The sequence below is a fragment of the Salmo trutta genome, chromosome 9 (genome assembly GCF_901001165.1).
Source record: "Salmo trutta chromosome 9, fSalTru1.1, whole genome shotgun sequence".
Classification (NCBI taxonomy): domain Eukaryota; kingdom Metazoa; phylum Chordata; class Actinopteri; order Salmoniformes; family Salmonidae; genus Salmo; species Salmo trutta.
The window spans coordinates 12543501-12559395 of NC_042965.1; the positions used below are offsets into that span (position 1 = coordinate 12543501).

At 42.2% G+C, this 15895-nt stretch overlaps 1 protein-coding gene across 6 annotated transcripts; it reads right to left on the reverse strand.

Annotated features, from left to right (window-relative positions):
* Window positions 1-2136: 2136 nt before the first annotated feature.
* On the reverse strand, window positions 2137-9789 carry LOC115199907 (72 kDa inositol polyphosphate 5-phosphatase). Of its 6 annotated transcripts, XM_029762443.1 has the most exons (12): window positions 9325-9431; window positions 9112-9270; window positions 7080-7972; window positions 6062-6185; window positions 5840-5952; window positions 5636-5760; window positions 5290-5409; window positions 5056-5163; window positions 4715-4876; window positions 4441-4556; window positions 4174-4310; window positions 2137-3994 (listed from the first exon to the last, which is right to left on the reverse strand). In XM_029762443.1, exons 3-12 carry the CDS (start codon window positions 7919-7921, stop codon window positions 3862-3864), a joined length of 1980 nt encoding a protein of 659 aa, XP_029618303.1. In that variant the 5' UTR covers window positions 7922-7972; window positions 9112-9270; window positions 9325-9431; the 3' UTR covers window positions 2137-3861. The 6 variants fall into 6 exon arrangements, with proteins under 6 accessions (XP_029618303.1, XP_029618304.1, XP_029618305.1 ...); XM_029762444.1 differs by lacking the exons at window positions 9112-9270; window positions 9325-9431 and adding an exon at window positions 9461-9789; XM_029762445.1 differs by lacking the exons at window positions 9112-9270; window positions 9325-9431 and adding an exon at window positions 9457-9789.
* Window positions 9790-15895: the final 6106 nt, after the last annotated feature.

Sequence of the window (15895 nt, forward strand, 5' to 3'; positions counted from 1 at the left end):
AAAATATATTTTGATTTAACACTTTTTGGTTATTACATGACTCCATGTGTTATTTCATAGTTTGTCTTCACTATTATTCTACATTGTAGAAAATAGTAAAAAGAAAAACCCTTGAATGAGTAGGTGTTCTAAAACGTTTGACCGGTATGGTACACTGTTCTCTCAATGGAGCTGTGCTAAGCACTGGGAGAGGACTAATGTTTTGATCTCCAACTGTAAAAGAAAAGTTTTGAGTGAGATGATTTTTAAAAACAAAATGTTACTCGGTGAGGATATACCCTGCTCTGCGTACCTGGAGCGTCTACACTTTCTTGCCAGAGGGAAGTTTTCATTTCCTGTTCACCATCCCACCTGACCCACGTTGGCTGGGATGGTTTGCATGCTTTTGGGTTTAATTCCAAGTATGCGTGAATGAATATGGCTCGAGAGTTACATTGCTGGATCTGTAGAGGGAGACCTACAAATGACCTTCATGGTAAAAAGGAAAATAAAGGGTTGTGATTCTGTTTCCCAGCCTTCTGTTGGATAGCAAATAGGCCTGGGTTGCCCAACAGCGATGGAACTTCAGCTTATGAGTGTTTTTAACGATGCGTCGTTCCTATAACAGCCGAAGATGTAACGTGTTTCCCAAAACACCACAGAGAGAACGTTCACGAAGTCCATCGTTGGAGCATGTCGATATAGTGATAGGATCAAAAGAAAGGCAGCGCTGCTGAGGTTATCGGTGGTCACAGACAGATAAACATGTTGATTCTGTGTTTAGTGTAGATGTTCTGTTCATGAAGTGACGTGGAAGGGCAAAAAAAGCACCTAATGACGCACTTAGTTCTACAAGTGGTCTGAGGCCGTCGGTAAATAATGTGCGTTTTCAAATACAACTTTATTAACAAGGGTTTTGGGAAACTGCTCAGAGATTTAACGATGCTTCTACAAAGGCTCCAACGAACTTGAGCCTTAAGATACTTTTGGAAAACCGGGCCCTGGGCTACACTGTATGTGTGAATGTCCTAGCAATGTCCTACTACACTCTTTGCACAATTAACAGACACTTCCTTAAATTTGACATGCTTTTTATGACATTTCAGAGGCTTGAGTCTCACCCAAGGCATTGTCATCTTCAGCAGATGGTGACAATACTAAGGGAGATGTATCTGACTAACTGCAAGAACTTCTGTCAAAATGTCCCTTACACATATGGCTGAGTTGGTCACCTGTGTACAGCGGAGATAATGATTGGTGTCACCAACCTTGAGGCTCTGTTTCTTGAAGATAGGTACACATTGATCTCCACTTAACCAGACAAATCACATCTACTGTATGATGCTGTGTAGTTATAGTATTTTCAGTATTCTAAGCTACATTCATTCAACCCACTATATCACTGTTTTGACATCTGTGTATACAGAGTGTACAAACTATTAGGAGCACCATCCTAATTGAGTTGCACTCCCTCCTACAAGGTGTTGAAAGTGTTCCACAGGGATGCTGACCCCATGTTGACTCCAATGCTTCCCACAATTGTCAACTTGGCTGGATGTCTTTTGAGTGGTGAACCATTCTTGATACACGGGAAACTGTTGAGCGTGGAAAACCCCAGCAGCATTGCAGTTTTTGACACACTCAAACCGGTGCACCTGGCACCTACTACCATACCCCGTTCAAAGGCACTTCAATCTTTTGTCTTGCCCATTCGCCCTCTGAATGGCACACATACTCCATCCATGTATCAAGGCTTAAGAATCCTTTAACCTGTCTCCTCCCCTTCATCTCTAGACTGGTTGAAGCAGATTTAACAGGTGATAATGGCTTTCACCTGGCCAGTATGTCATGAAATGAGGTGTTCCAAATGTGTTGTACACTCAATGTATATAGTACTGTGTGTGTACTGATATCCTTTCAGGTGCCAGAGAAATCTTTACATGTATTTCTCATTTCCAAAACTATATTGCTATATAGTAGAGGAATGGTATGTGTCTTCTCTACATTTTAATAATATATTTAGCTTTTTCACTTTGTTTCAGAATACTGCCACAATCTTACATTTTATTTCAAACCAAGGTTTCTCTGGGTCCTGGAGTGAAAGTGATGACCCATATGTATATCTGTATTCTGGTAAATTAATAATTTCCATGAATGGACAGTCAATTAGCATTTATAAAGCGATTATACTCTCCTTTGAGGGATATTTAATATCCACTTCAGATGACTGAAGAAAAAAACATTTGTTTCACAATCAAAATAAAACAGAAATAACAAACATTCCAAACAGCTTATGTGATGTTACATCACAAATCATGTGTTATAAAAGACCCACAGATATGGAGTCCTGAGAAAATCACAAACAAGATCACAGGCACTTTGCCCTGAGCGTTAGAGTGAACGAGAACTCATGATTCACTATTACACCAGAACCATTGATCTTCATGCAATGAATTCTCTTCCCCTCGTTAGCACAATACAGTACATGGAAAGTATTTTTTTTGATTAAGTAACATGAGTGTATTTCATTTAGTCACAACATTAAGGCAATGAACCAGAGTTCAACCCCTCCAACACGATCAACATTGCAAAAGATGGTTCTGTATTCATTATGTGAGATATTAAACAATATGTTAGTAAGCAAAATATTTCACAAATATCAATCACGCATCTGTTTTTATACAATGCCAGAAAAGCCACCATGCCTTAATTTCATAAGTACCATACTTGCAGGAAATGTATGTTCATCAAGCAACATCAAAATAACTGAAATTCACCCTTAAATTTGATAAGTCAATTTCTGTGAAATCATGGGTCTGTTTTTTCTTTATTGGAGGAAATCCAAGAACACTCCAAAAGTTTGGTATATCAAAGAAAGTGCTTTATACTGCTTAAGAGCTGTTTGATGAAAATGCATTTACAAGGCCTTTGAATACAGGTACACCAAGTAAAAAAAAAAAGTGACATTACATATGGACCATATCAACCTGGCTTGTTAAATAAATGTACAAAATAAAACAAAAAAATAAGGTATTAAGTACAGTATACTCAGAGCAACATCAGCCAACCAGCACACACGGGTGGGGATGTGTGACTGATTACCTTTCAATCTTCAATGTCAGGTTCCCCAGTTCAGTCTTGTTTATAGGTCTGTATAAATAGACCAGTTTACTGCCGAGTCTGCAGACTGGAGTCTGTCTGAACAAGGTCCCTGTCTTCAAGAACAGCCCCACAGCTCTTCAGCCCCCCTAAACCATGAGTGACAGTTCCAACAGCTCTCAATAGGGGCGCTCGTGGATCCGCCTGTGACTTCCATGACTCACAGGGAGATTCTCAATTGGGCAAAAGTCCGTCCTCTCCTCCCTGACCCGGAAAGTGATAAGTGGTCGAGGAGAGTGTCAGTTCGTTAGTAGGCGAACGGAGGAGTCTGCTCATTACCTACTTCAGCAGAGGATGCACAATAGTATCCTGGGCTAGTGTTTTAAAATCCACCACACTGCTTTTGAATCAGCTGTTTTCTCAAAGGAGTAAAGTATGCACACATTTAAAAACTATACGCTACTTTAATCTAGAAAATGTCTTGCACAACTAGCTAAATTTGTTTATCACTTTACGCATTTATTTGGGGATTCTACCCCTGTCAACGTAATTTGCCTGATGACGCGCAAGTGGAGAACGAGAGTCATTTCATACAAGCACATTTGTTTCTACGTTACCTCGACTCTGCTCCTCGATTACCTTCAACCTTTTTCAAAAGCAGGCGTGGATGCAAGGCCTCGGACAAAACCAACAGATTCTCCCACAGACTGGGCTGGAAGCGGAAACACAAGACTGGTTCACTTTGGTCCCTCATGGCTGGGTCAGAGTGATTCTGGTCCAGGTTCAGGAGATGGAGCAGATGGTGCTGTTGCCCTGGTCCTTCGTGGCTTCTCTCTTCTTCAGCTCTCTGGTGATCCTCCTCCTGATGCCCTCCAGGTACAGACTCCTGTCAAACTGGCCCGCTCCCAGAGGAATACTGAAAAACACGCCAGACCGTGAACAAATAAAGGGTTAACCAACTGTTCTAAATTTTGAGCTTTACGTTGACAGCACTTTTGGACACCTATTACTACGAGAAAGGTTAATAGTGTTGGAGCTGAAAGCTGCAAATAGCTTGCTGCTGCAACAGCTAAGAAAGGCAGGGGTGGGACTCACTTGTCTCTTCCAGGACGGAGTTTGACCTGGAACATGCCGATGACAGGCCGGTGGTCTGACGTCTTTATCATTGAACAGCTGGTGTACTTTATCACTTTGATGTCATCCGCCTGCCTGTTCCTGAACAGTATTCTGTCCTAGATCACACAGAGGAACAGTCAAATAAAGCATTCCTTTTTTTGTGTGTGTTTAAAAACAAGCCTATATAATAAAGCAGAGGCTTGCTTGTATGAATGACACAGGGTATGACTGAATGGTGACACGTACTGTGTATGAGGGAGTTCTCTGCTTGGAGGTGGTGTCGTACACGTCACAGCCAACGTCAAATTTGTAGGTGGGGAGGAACTGGATCAGTGCTTCCTGGAAGCCTTTAAAGATGGAACCTAGAACAGAGCATAACACATTGGTACTCTATTATCAAGTATCTGTCAAAGTGAGTATGGTAACAATACATTGAGATATCGTTCCCAATCTAATACATGTAACATTTGCCTGAACCTCTGGTTCTTAGTTAGAATGGTGTTGTTCCATGTAGACGTACCATCCTTCATTTCCTTGGAGAGTTGGTCATGGTGGAGAAGAGGGCCCATGTCCACACCCTGGTTCTGGTTTAGAAGGGCCTCTACCCCCACACGGTCTTTACTCAGGCGGAAGTTAAAGTCCCCAAACCAAAAAACCTCATCAAACCGTGTTGTCACATCCGCTGAAAGACATGAAACAGTCATTATCAGTAACATTAACAATGTACTTATGAGTACTTGTTGCATGAGGGAAACTACACCATTTCTCCTCACATAATTAGGATGCTCTTCTAGATGTGACAGCAGTACCTCAATATAGTAGTAGTACTGCAATAAACAGCTCGTCTTTAAGAGTACTTACAGGATGTGGAGCGGTATGGGTTGGTGTCTGGAAGAACTTTAGGGAGAGCAAGTGCTTCAACGATCTTGTTGTAGTCCAGAATCCTCTCGTACACTCTGGAATCTCCAGCTGGAACATAAGGACATTTATTAAATCACCTAGTTAGCAGTGCAACTGTATCCAAAAGGCTTTCCACTTCCTGTTTACATTGACATGTAATAGCATCACCTCCTGAACAACAGAGGTGTCACTCACAGGTAAAATGGGAGGTGATGAAGAGGAAGGAAGTGCCAAAGAAGGTGAAGCCGATCCCCACGGCTCCTTTGGTTTTAATCTGAGACATGATGCGTGTTGTGACCGTGGCATGCTCCACTTCTGTTAGGAGGAGATGCGATGGTTACAGGGAATAAATCAGATCACGTACTGTACACATAAAATGTGCAGTGGGTAGCCAGAGAGATCACCTTATTATGTTACCTCTCTTACAACATTTTAATTAGAGACAGCCTTCTGAGATTTGTTGATGGGAAAGGACTGATTCACTCTCCTCTGAAAAGAAAAAAAAAAACGACAACTTGTAGTAGAGCCATTTGGGACAGACCTGAGCAGAACCAAATGAGGTCCCTCCTGACGAACACAGTGAGGTAGAGAACCCCGTGGGAGGCTGCGTAGAGCATGACGTAGTATGGCCCCAGAGTCTCCTGAAGACGGATCTCCCATTCCCTCCTGTGACACACACACACACACAAAAAATTAGCTTAGAGTGCTGAAGACTCGATTGATATAATGCAAAATGCTCTCATACACAGTCGTCCTATACCGGTCTGGACATCCCTCCTGGACTCCGATGACGTAAAAGTCTTGTGCAAATTCAGAGTCTGTCGGGAGCAACAGATCATCTAGGTTGTTTGGAAGTCCCTGAAAATGATACGGAAAAGGTCTTTTTTTTTATCAAAGAGTGAGTGTAGAACTTGCATACAGATATTCAGGCTCTAGGGCTAATGTTGAACAGTAGGAGTGGCCCCACCTTCTCTCCATGCATGTTCCATGTGGCTATGTAGATGCCAACTCTCCTCTCTGGGAAATAGCGGTCCAGCTCCTCAGCGCCCAGAAGGGCACCACTGCCCAGCACGCTGCCCTCCAGAAAACTCCTGGAACACAATGAGGAAATGAACACTTCAGGTATAGCAGCACTGTTTTCCCTGCTTGCTCGAACAAACAGTTCGTATTCTTGGCTACTTTGAACCAAACCCATTTCAAATGGCTGGTAGACTCCATTACACAAGTTCAGTAGAATACACACACAATTCAAAGAACGCTGGGTATTTTTGGCGCTGAGGCACATTTCAAAACATAGGCTTCTTCCATAGCTGATAGCTGTCTGAAACATTTCAGATAAATCCCCCGATTCCTTGAACAGCTCCTTGCTGAGGCACAACGTGAGTATTGAGACCCATCTTTGCTCCCCGAATGGTGGCAAAAGCTATGCTGATTCACACACTCACAATTTCCTCTGTCAGAGTTACATACCATAAGCCTCTGAGGCCTTCATTAAAGCAGAACTGCAGCCAGTGTTGCTAGAGCACACACCAATGCTAATGCCCTAGCTGCAGATGTGCCACGGTAATAATTACAGGACAGACTTCTTGGTTACAATTCACTGATGGTGAACGTGACTGCTCACAATAAGTTACAATAGCTCAAATGCCTGTCTGTAGTTCATGCAGAATATATTTAACTCAAGGCCCACCTCAATTCTTATCACGAGATGTCATGTTCCACATCACTGGAAGTGCATTATTGCGTCAATGAAATGGAGCATCACTTAAACCCATCTTCATTTTAGAGGCATCAAACATTCAAATGATACTTTATACACTGTATTTAGATCATCTATTACAGTTTCAATGCCTTCAGAAAGCTATCAAGACTTATAGCACTCTGATACCGGTATGGTATCCAATACAGGTAGAGAAGGCTTCTGCAGGACGTATCTGTTCAGTAATCTGGAGAGGATATCATGAGTAAGAGGCGTGTAGCCCTACCTGTTCCTGACGTCCCTGGGTCTGATGGGGTTCAACACACTGAAGGTGGACTTCATGGAGTTGACAGAGGTGTTGTCCAACACCATGTTATCCAGAAGCCGGCTGTCGCTCAGGTTCCTGTGCAGGTGCAGCCTCTCCGGCCCAGCTCTCCCCGGCACAATGCCATAATCCACGCAATCCCTGTCAATCCGATTAGCCGTCCTTAAGGACTCCGACGCCAAGGTCTGCTCCAGAGCAGGAAGTGGACCCGATGGCTGTAAGGGAGAGAGGCGTACCTTGAAGGGCCTCCCCCGCTGCTCCGCTAGGTCACCGTGGTGGTCGTGGGGCCTCCTCTCGTACTCAGAGAGGCTCTGGCCCCTGGCTCTGAAGACAGGGGACCCTGTAGGAGTTAAGAGGGGTCCAACATTGGAGCCCTGTCCATTCCTTAAGGTGGCAGCACCGCTCAAGGTGAACACACCTGTAACTGTCGAGTCCTCCTTAAGAGAGTCTGTGGAGGAACCAGTCTCAGCTGGGTCAGTCAGACTCTCCTGGCTGTGCTTAAGTCTTCTGCTTCTCACCTCCTCCATCGAACCGCTCTTCCCTCCCTTCGACAGTGCAGGGGGCTTGGGCAGCGGGGGCGGTCGCGGCTGGTAGAGACTGGTCTTGCTGCTTTGGTCTAGTACATCCTGAGGGAATTTCAGGGTGTCGAGGAGCTTGGTGGGTTTGTTGTCCTCTGTGGGGAGGTTCACTGGCCTCTTGTCACTGCTAACTCCTTCTGGATCCTTCCCACCAGGAGCTCCACGAGGTAACACTCCATCAGGCTGAGAGGGGCTGCTGTCCTCCCCATTCTCAGTCATCCTCATGCCAGGCTGCACCTTCTGTCAATGTCAGTACCATGGCATGGAAGAGGTCATCTAGAAAACAATTATAGCTACTGTACTATTAGTGAGAATGGATTGATATTTCTAATTATATGCTTGATTGTTACACTAGCTAGCTAGACACTTGCTATGCTACTTATCTTACACAAGCAATGAAGCTAGGTAGGCAACGAGTTGATTAGCCCGACTAAGTTAGCTGCACATACGGTTGGCTCGTGTTAGCTAGCTAAATTACTGGAAGAGAGAACTCCACAGACAAAAGAAGAAACTTTAGTTACCAGTATATTTGACAGCTCTGTGGGCAGTAATGTTAACTGGATGCTAAAATTGCTAACTACTGTGATGACATGTGCTAGCTAGTTAGCCAGTCAGCTTTACATGTTTACGATTATGCTAGCTAGTTAGCTACATCATCGTAAACATGTGCTGCTAGAAAAGATAGGGCGCATAGTAAGCAGCTAACGTTAGCTATATAGCATTCGACTTCACATAACATTCGCTAGATAGCTAGCAGAAACGCATTGGTGAAACGTTGCAGCTGCTAGCTAATATTCTAACCTATGACAGAACGCTAGCTTGCTAGGAATATGGCAGTCTGGGAAAGACACATGCATTAGACATGACACTACATTTAATCAACGTTAGATACCTGGGGAAAAGCGAAATCAAGTTTCGTCCATTACAACATTGTGAGAATGTAACGTTAACTAGCTAGCTATTTTTAGTTTAGCTCCCAACGCTAAACCAAACTTTCCACTTCTCTAGAACACTTGACATGGTTTTTCTTCTTCATTGATGTTTACTGGCAGACTACACTCATAATGTGTATTGCCGCCACCTACTGTAAGGGGTAGTAAAAAATACCCCAAAAACTAAATATGTTTTGGATTAACGAATTCATACTAATTACCAAAAACACTAACCAAATTCAGGCTACTATCCTGTATAACATAAAAAACACTACTCATTCGGTCGGATTTCAATGGATTTTCAGATCCCTACACAGGCTCATTGAACCTCTTCATTCAACACTCCCTGTAACATTTCGGCTGTATAGTCCTGGAGATCCAGAAATCAATTTGCCGCCTTCACAATGATGTCTAATTTTGATTTTTGGATTCGTTTGACTAGTGCAATTTATCACTTGCGCTATAAAACGCAACTAAATCCACCTTTTTCACTGTTAGTGTGTCGGGATCCTTCTCCTGCATGGCATTCACTGCAGACTGTAGGCCATCCACTACCATCTCATCTCTACTCACCCCTGCAGCTATTTTTACTGCCTCCACATAGGAGACCTGCTGGATAGCCCTGACCCTAGCTACTGCGACCTCCTTCATCCTTACAGGGCACTCCGGGAACGTGATTCCCATCACAATTACAACATGCTTCATTTGACTCTTCAACTGCTACATACATTATTTATTACTTCGACAAACACTTGCCACGTGTCCAAACGTGTTATAATTGTAACACTGCAGCGGCTTCTGTACTGTACATATGGTCTGACCGCATACCCACGTTTTACATAAATCGGGTGAACCACTTCATCAAACGACTAAATAAAAACGATAGGCTTTGCTCCTTCTTTCCATCTATCATTTGATTCAAGCGACGTGCGTCTACCACTCCTGGAACGTTTGAACCTCACAGCCTCTTATGTCCAACAAGACACGAGATGACACCTTTAACCGGAGCCCTACTCTAAAAATCATAGCTTTCCACGCCATACGTCGACATCTTGTAGAGCCACAGAGCTTTCTCCTTTTGCGCTCACGATATCAACATCATACCGCACATGGTCACCCTGACCGATTGATTTCACTCTACCCAATTCGTCGTTCACCATCTTCGAGACCGCAAACGAGAAAACAAACACACGTTGCTTGCATTGTAGCGCCACCTACTGGTAGCTAGTAATAGTAGCCGTACTACTACGCGAGCCACCCGGATCTCATGTCATGAGCTTACATAAATAGTTCGCTCATACAATTAGGAATTTAAATATTAAAATGGACATTAATGTTCTAAGAATGGTTTATTGCACATTAATTCGACATTACAAAGTATCAATGGCAGCCGATGCGGAATTATTTGACACAATTCACATACAAGAAAACCATCAACACAATATAAACTACAATTTTAAAATACATATATTTTGGAAAACCATCAGAGCTAAGGGTAAAACAGAAATGGCAGTCCACAGCTCGCTGGTTGAGCAGTCTAGTTCTATGAAAGTATAAAAGGTCAGCCATTTTGTTCAGGGAGTATAGGTCAGCCAATTGTTTACAGACAGATTATTTCACTTATAATTCACTGTATCACAATTCCAGTGGGTCAGAAGTCTACGTACACTAAGTTGACTGTACCTTTAAACAGCTTGGAAAATTCCAGAAAATTATGTCATGCTTTAGGAGCATTCTGATAGGCTAATTGACATCATTTGAGTCAATTAGAGTTGTACCTGTGGATGTATTTCAAGGCCTACCTTCAAACTCAGTGCCTCTTTGCTTGACATCATGGGAAAATCAAAAGAAATCAGTCAAGACCTCAGAAAAAAGAATTGTAGACCTCCACAAGTCTGGTTCATCCTTGGGGGCAATTTCCAAATGCCTGAAGGTACCATCTTCATCTGTACAAACAATAGTACGCAAGTATAAACACGATGGGACCACGCTGCCGTCATACCGCTCATGAAGGAGACGCGTTCTGTCTTCTAGAGATGAACATACTTTGGTGCGAAAAGTGCAAATCAATCCCAGAACAACAGCAAAGGACCTTGTGAAGATGCTGGAGGAAACAGGTACAAAGTATCTATATCTACAGTAAAACGAGTCCTATATCGACATAACCTGAAAGGCCGCTCAGCAAGGAAGAAGCCACTGCTCCAAAACCGCCATAAAAAGCAGACTACGGTTTGCAACTGCGCATAGAGACAATGATCGGTACTTTTTGGAGAAATGTCTGATGAAACAAAAAAAGAAGTGTTTGGCCATAATGACCATCGTTATGTTCGGAGGAAAAAGGGGGATGCTTGCAAGCTGAAGAACACCATCCCAACGTTGAAGCACGGGGGTGGCACCATCATGTTGTGGGGGTGCTTTGCTGCAGGAGGGACTGGTGCACTTCACAAAATAGATGGCATCATGAGAAGGAAAATTATGTTTTCTTCAATATACCCACATCTCAAGACATCAGTCAGGAAGTTAAAGCTTGGTCGCAAATAGGTCTTCCAAATGGACAATGACCCCAAGCATATTTCCAAAGTTGTTGCAAAATGGCTTAAGGACAACAAAGTCAAGGTATTGGAGTGGCCATCACAAAGCCCTGACCTCAATTCTATAGAACATTTGTGGGCAGAACTGAACTGAACTGAACTGAAAAAGTGTGTGCGAGCAAGGAGACCTACAAACCTGACTACACCAGCTCTGTCAGGAGGAATGGGCCAAAATTCACCAAAATTATTGTGGGAAGCTTGTGGAAGGCTACCTGAAATGTTTGACCCAAGTTAAACAATTTAAAGGCAATGCTACCAAATACTAATTGAGGGTATGTAGAGTTATGACCCACTGGGAATGTGATGAAAGAAATACAAGCTGAAATACATCATTCTCTCTACTACATTTCACATTCTTAAAATGAAGTGGTGCACCTAACTGACCTAAGATAGGGAATTTGTACTCGGATTAAATATCAGGAATTGTGGAAAACTGTGTTTAAATGTATTTGGCTAAGGTGTATGTAAACTTGACTGGGTGTGGTAACTCATATGTCTGAAGTTTAGTAAAGATGTTAGGTACAGTGGAACTTTTACAAAAAGGTCTTTATAGATGGAAGCATAGCAGTGTATCAACCTACAGTTGAAGTCGGAAGTTTACATACACCTTAGCCAAATACATTTGTTACCACACCCAGTCTCAGGGATGGTTAACTCTGGAAATTATTTTGGTCTCTACTGTTAGGCACATCAGCTTTTAGTTTTCTTGCACCTTATCTGTGGAACAATCTTCAAAATGTTCTTAAATGTGATGTTCTGGTGCCTCTAGGGCAATTCAGAAAGCTGATTGAGGACCTTATTACTGATGAATGTGTTATTTTTTTTATTACCATATTTTTCTTTCTGCTTGCATTTTGTATTTATATTTTGTGTGTATTTTCTGTTAAATATTTAATTCAGGGCTCATCTGTAAAAGAGACCTTGGTCTCAGTCAACTCCCTCATAAAATAAAGCTTAAATATATTTTTTATTTACAATAAAATAAATCTAAATAGACTTGTCTGTTTGTTCAATGTATTCACACATAGCTACTGTAGCCTATATTTATTTTTAAATTACTTATTGTTGTTTATTTTTCCCAATAAGCACTTTGAGATTCTGTCTGTAATGAAAAGTGCTATAAAAGTTGAATACATTATTAATTAAGTAAAATATTTGTTGCAGACAGAGACAAGTTTTGCAATTGCACTTTTAACCAGAAGGTGTCATTACAGGGATGTGTACTGTAAGTGCAGCAAGTGTGACTACTTGATTCACAATAACATATGAAATACATCTGATTTAGCTCAATTATTGACTTGTACATCATCTACACACATTCACATATCCCATTTACAATGAAATAGTGGGTAGAGTAAAGAGAGCAGGTTTGCAGACTGTTGAGGCCATGATTATTCAGCATACGGTCGACGAGTCTATTTGCCCAGAGTAAATACAAAGGCCATTTTCTTAGCTGTTTGAGAACTGTTAAGTTCCTGTGTTTACTCATGTTTAAAATGTTTATTGGCTCAATGATCCTGCAGCACAGAAGTGTTCTGTGATTGAATCACGGTGTTTTATCTGAAATCACAGCAAGCTCTCTGACGTTGAGTCTCACCCTGGTAACGAGCAGATGGATGCCGCAGCTGGTTTCATGCAACTCAGCTCGTGTTTGATACCGTCACATTTTATGGTTCCCTCCTACAGTTGAAAGCGAGATGGCTAGGGTAGAGAGGACCTGGGAATCTTGACTAGAGAGGGTTCCATAATCCAGGGCATCTGTTCACTGTAAACAATGTTCTTTCATGACTGTAAGACTAAAAAGCCTCCCAATGATGTCACTCCATGATTATGAACTTCTGGATCATCTGTATCAGAGCTTATTATATATACACTAAAGACCTGGGGACCAGGCTAGCTCATCCCTCCTATTGAGAATGATCCTTGCACAGTTCAATCATGTTTGAGAATACCACTTACACATAGCCTGTTGGTGTGGACCCAAAGGTCTCCCAAATAGGACTGTGTTCAGACATGCCTCTCTCCCAGCGTTTCAGACACATTTTACAGAGCTGCTATATAGTGAGCCCTGGTGAAACTGGCAGCTGCATGTTGCACCAAGACTCTAGGTTAGGCGTGGGAATAAAAATGATCTGAATGCTCAAGGGACATGTATGCAGTTTAACAATGAAAAAGTAATCAGGGTCTGCTCACGGAAAAGGTTTTCCACAATGTCTGAATCTTCTGTATGCTGTATATGTACAGTGGCAAGAAAAAGTATGTGAACCCTTTGGAAATACCTGGATTTCTGCATAAATTGGTCATAACATTTGATCTGATCTTCATCTAGGTCACAACAACAGACAAACACAGTCTGCTTAAACTAATAACACTCAAACAATTATACTTTTTCATGTCTTTAATGAACACACCGTGTAAACATTCACAGTGCAGGGTGGGAAAAGTATGTGAACTCTTGGATTTAATAACTGGTTGACCCTTCTTTGGCAGCAATAACCTCAACCAAACGTTTTCTGTAGTTGCGGATCAGACCTGCACAATGGTCAGGAGGAATTTTGGACCATTCCTCTTTACAAAACTGTTTCAGTTCAGCAATATTCTTGGGATGTCTGGTGTGAACTGATCTCTTGAGGTCATGCTACAGCATCTCAATCAGGTTGAGGTCAGGACTCTGACTGGGCCATTCCAGAAGGTGTATTTTCTTCTGTTGAAGCCATTCTGTTAATGATTTACTTCTGTGTTTTGGGTCATTGTTCTGTTGCATCAACCAACTTCTGTTGAGCTTCAATTGGTGGACAGATAGCCTAACATTCTCCTGCAAAATGTCTTGATAAACATGGGAATTCATTTTTCCGTCGATGATAGCATTTTTCCGTCGATGAGGTTTTGATGTTGGTGTTCTGTGCCTTTTTTTCTCCACGCATAGTGTTGTGTGTTCCTTCCAAACAACTCAACTGTAGTTTCATCTGTCCACAGAATATTTTGCCAGTAGTGCTGTGGAACATCCAGGTGCACTTTGCAAACTTCAGATATGCAGCAATGTTTTTTTGGACAGCAGTGGCTTCTTCCATGGTGTCCTCCCATGAACACCATTCTTGTTTTTCTGTTTTACGTATTGTAGACTCGTCAACAGAGATGTCAGCAGGTTTCAGAGATTTCTGTAAGTCTTTAGCTGACACTCTAGGATTCTTCTTAACCTCATTGAGCATTCTGCGCTGTGCTCTTGCAGTCATCTTTGCAGGACGGCTACTTCTAGGGAGAGTAGAAACAGTGCTGAGCTTTCTCCATTTATAGACGATTTGTCTTACTGTGGACTGGTGAACATCAAGGCTTTTAGAGATACTTTTGTAACCCTTTCCAGCTTTATGCAAGTCAACAATTCTTAATCTTAGGTCTTCTGAGATCTCTTTTGTTCGAGGCATGGTTCACAGCAGGCAATGCTTCTTGTGAATAACAAACTCAAATTTTGTGAGTGTTTTTTATAGAGCAAGGCAGCTCTAACCAACATCTCCAATCTCATCTCATTGATTGGACTCCAGGTTAGCTGACTCCTGACTCCAATTAGCTTTTGGAGAAGTCATTAGCCTAGGGTTTCACACTTTTTCCAACCTACGCTTTGAATGTTTAAATTATGTATTCAATATAGACAAGAAAAATACAATACTTTGTGTGTTATTAGTTTAAGCACACTGTCTATTGTTGTGACTTAGATGAAGATCAGATCAAATTTTATGACTGTCACAGCTGTCACGGTTGTCGTCGGTGAAGGAGGACCAAAACGCAGCAGGTATGTGCAGGCTCATCTTGATGTTTATTTATTTTCAAAAATGAACGTACAAAAATAACAAAACACGAACGATCAACAAAAACAGTCTGGTAAGGCACAAGGCGAAACACAGAACAATCACCCACAAATACCAAACACAAACACACCCTACTATATGGGACTCTCATTCAAAGGCAGATAGACAACACCTGCCTTCAACTGAGAGTCCCAACCCCAATTAGCCAAACATAGACATACACTCACTAGACTCCACATAGAAATACCTAAACATAAACCAAAACCCGGAATTACTAAATCAAACACCCTTTTAACAAAACACACCACCCTGAACCACATAAAACAAATACCCTCTGCCACGTCCTGACCAAACTACAAAACAATTAACCCTATACTGGCCAGGACGTGACAACAGCTGTCGTGGAAGAGAGAATGGGACCAAGGCGCAGCAGGTTGCGTGCTCAACATATTTATTTATAATAAATGCGAACACCACGGAAAAACAATAAACAAACTAACGACAGGAACAGCGACGCAGGAACAGCGACGCAGGAACAGCGACGCAGGAACAGCGACGCAGGAACAGCGACGCAGGAACAGCGACGCAGGCTCAACAAAAGCAGTGCTCTCAAACAACTACCCACAAGTGACAAACAAAACACACACCTATTTATAGGACTCCCAATCAGAGGCAACTAGAAACACCTGCCTCCAATTGAGAGTCCAGCACCCAACCTACACATAGAAAACTACCCTAGAACATACACATAGAAATACAAACATAGACCAGTGACCAAAAAACCCCGTAATACATAAATAAACTACCCTCTGCCACGTCCTGACCAAACTACAATAACAAAATATCCTCTATACTGGTCAGGACGTGACAATG

Bases quoted from the DNA above. Each gene is read 5' to 3' on its own strand.
- LOC115199907 (XM_029762444.1), bottom strand. From the start codon at position 7,921: ATGAGGATGACTGAGAATGGGGAGGACAGCAGCCCCTCTCAGCCTGAT. The intron at 4,557-4,714 runs GTACGTCTACAT...GCTCTGTTCTAG, and splicing joins CTCCAAGGAAATGAAGGATG to GTTCCATCTTTAAAGGCTTC. The intron at 3,995-4,173 runs GTGAGTCCCACC...CGTGTTTTTCAG, and splicing joins CTCCGTCCTGGAAGAGACAA to TATTCCTCTGGGAGCGGGCC.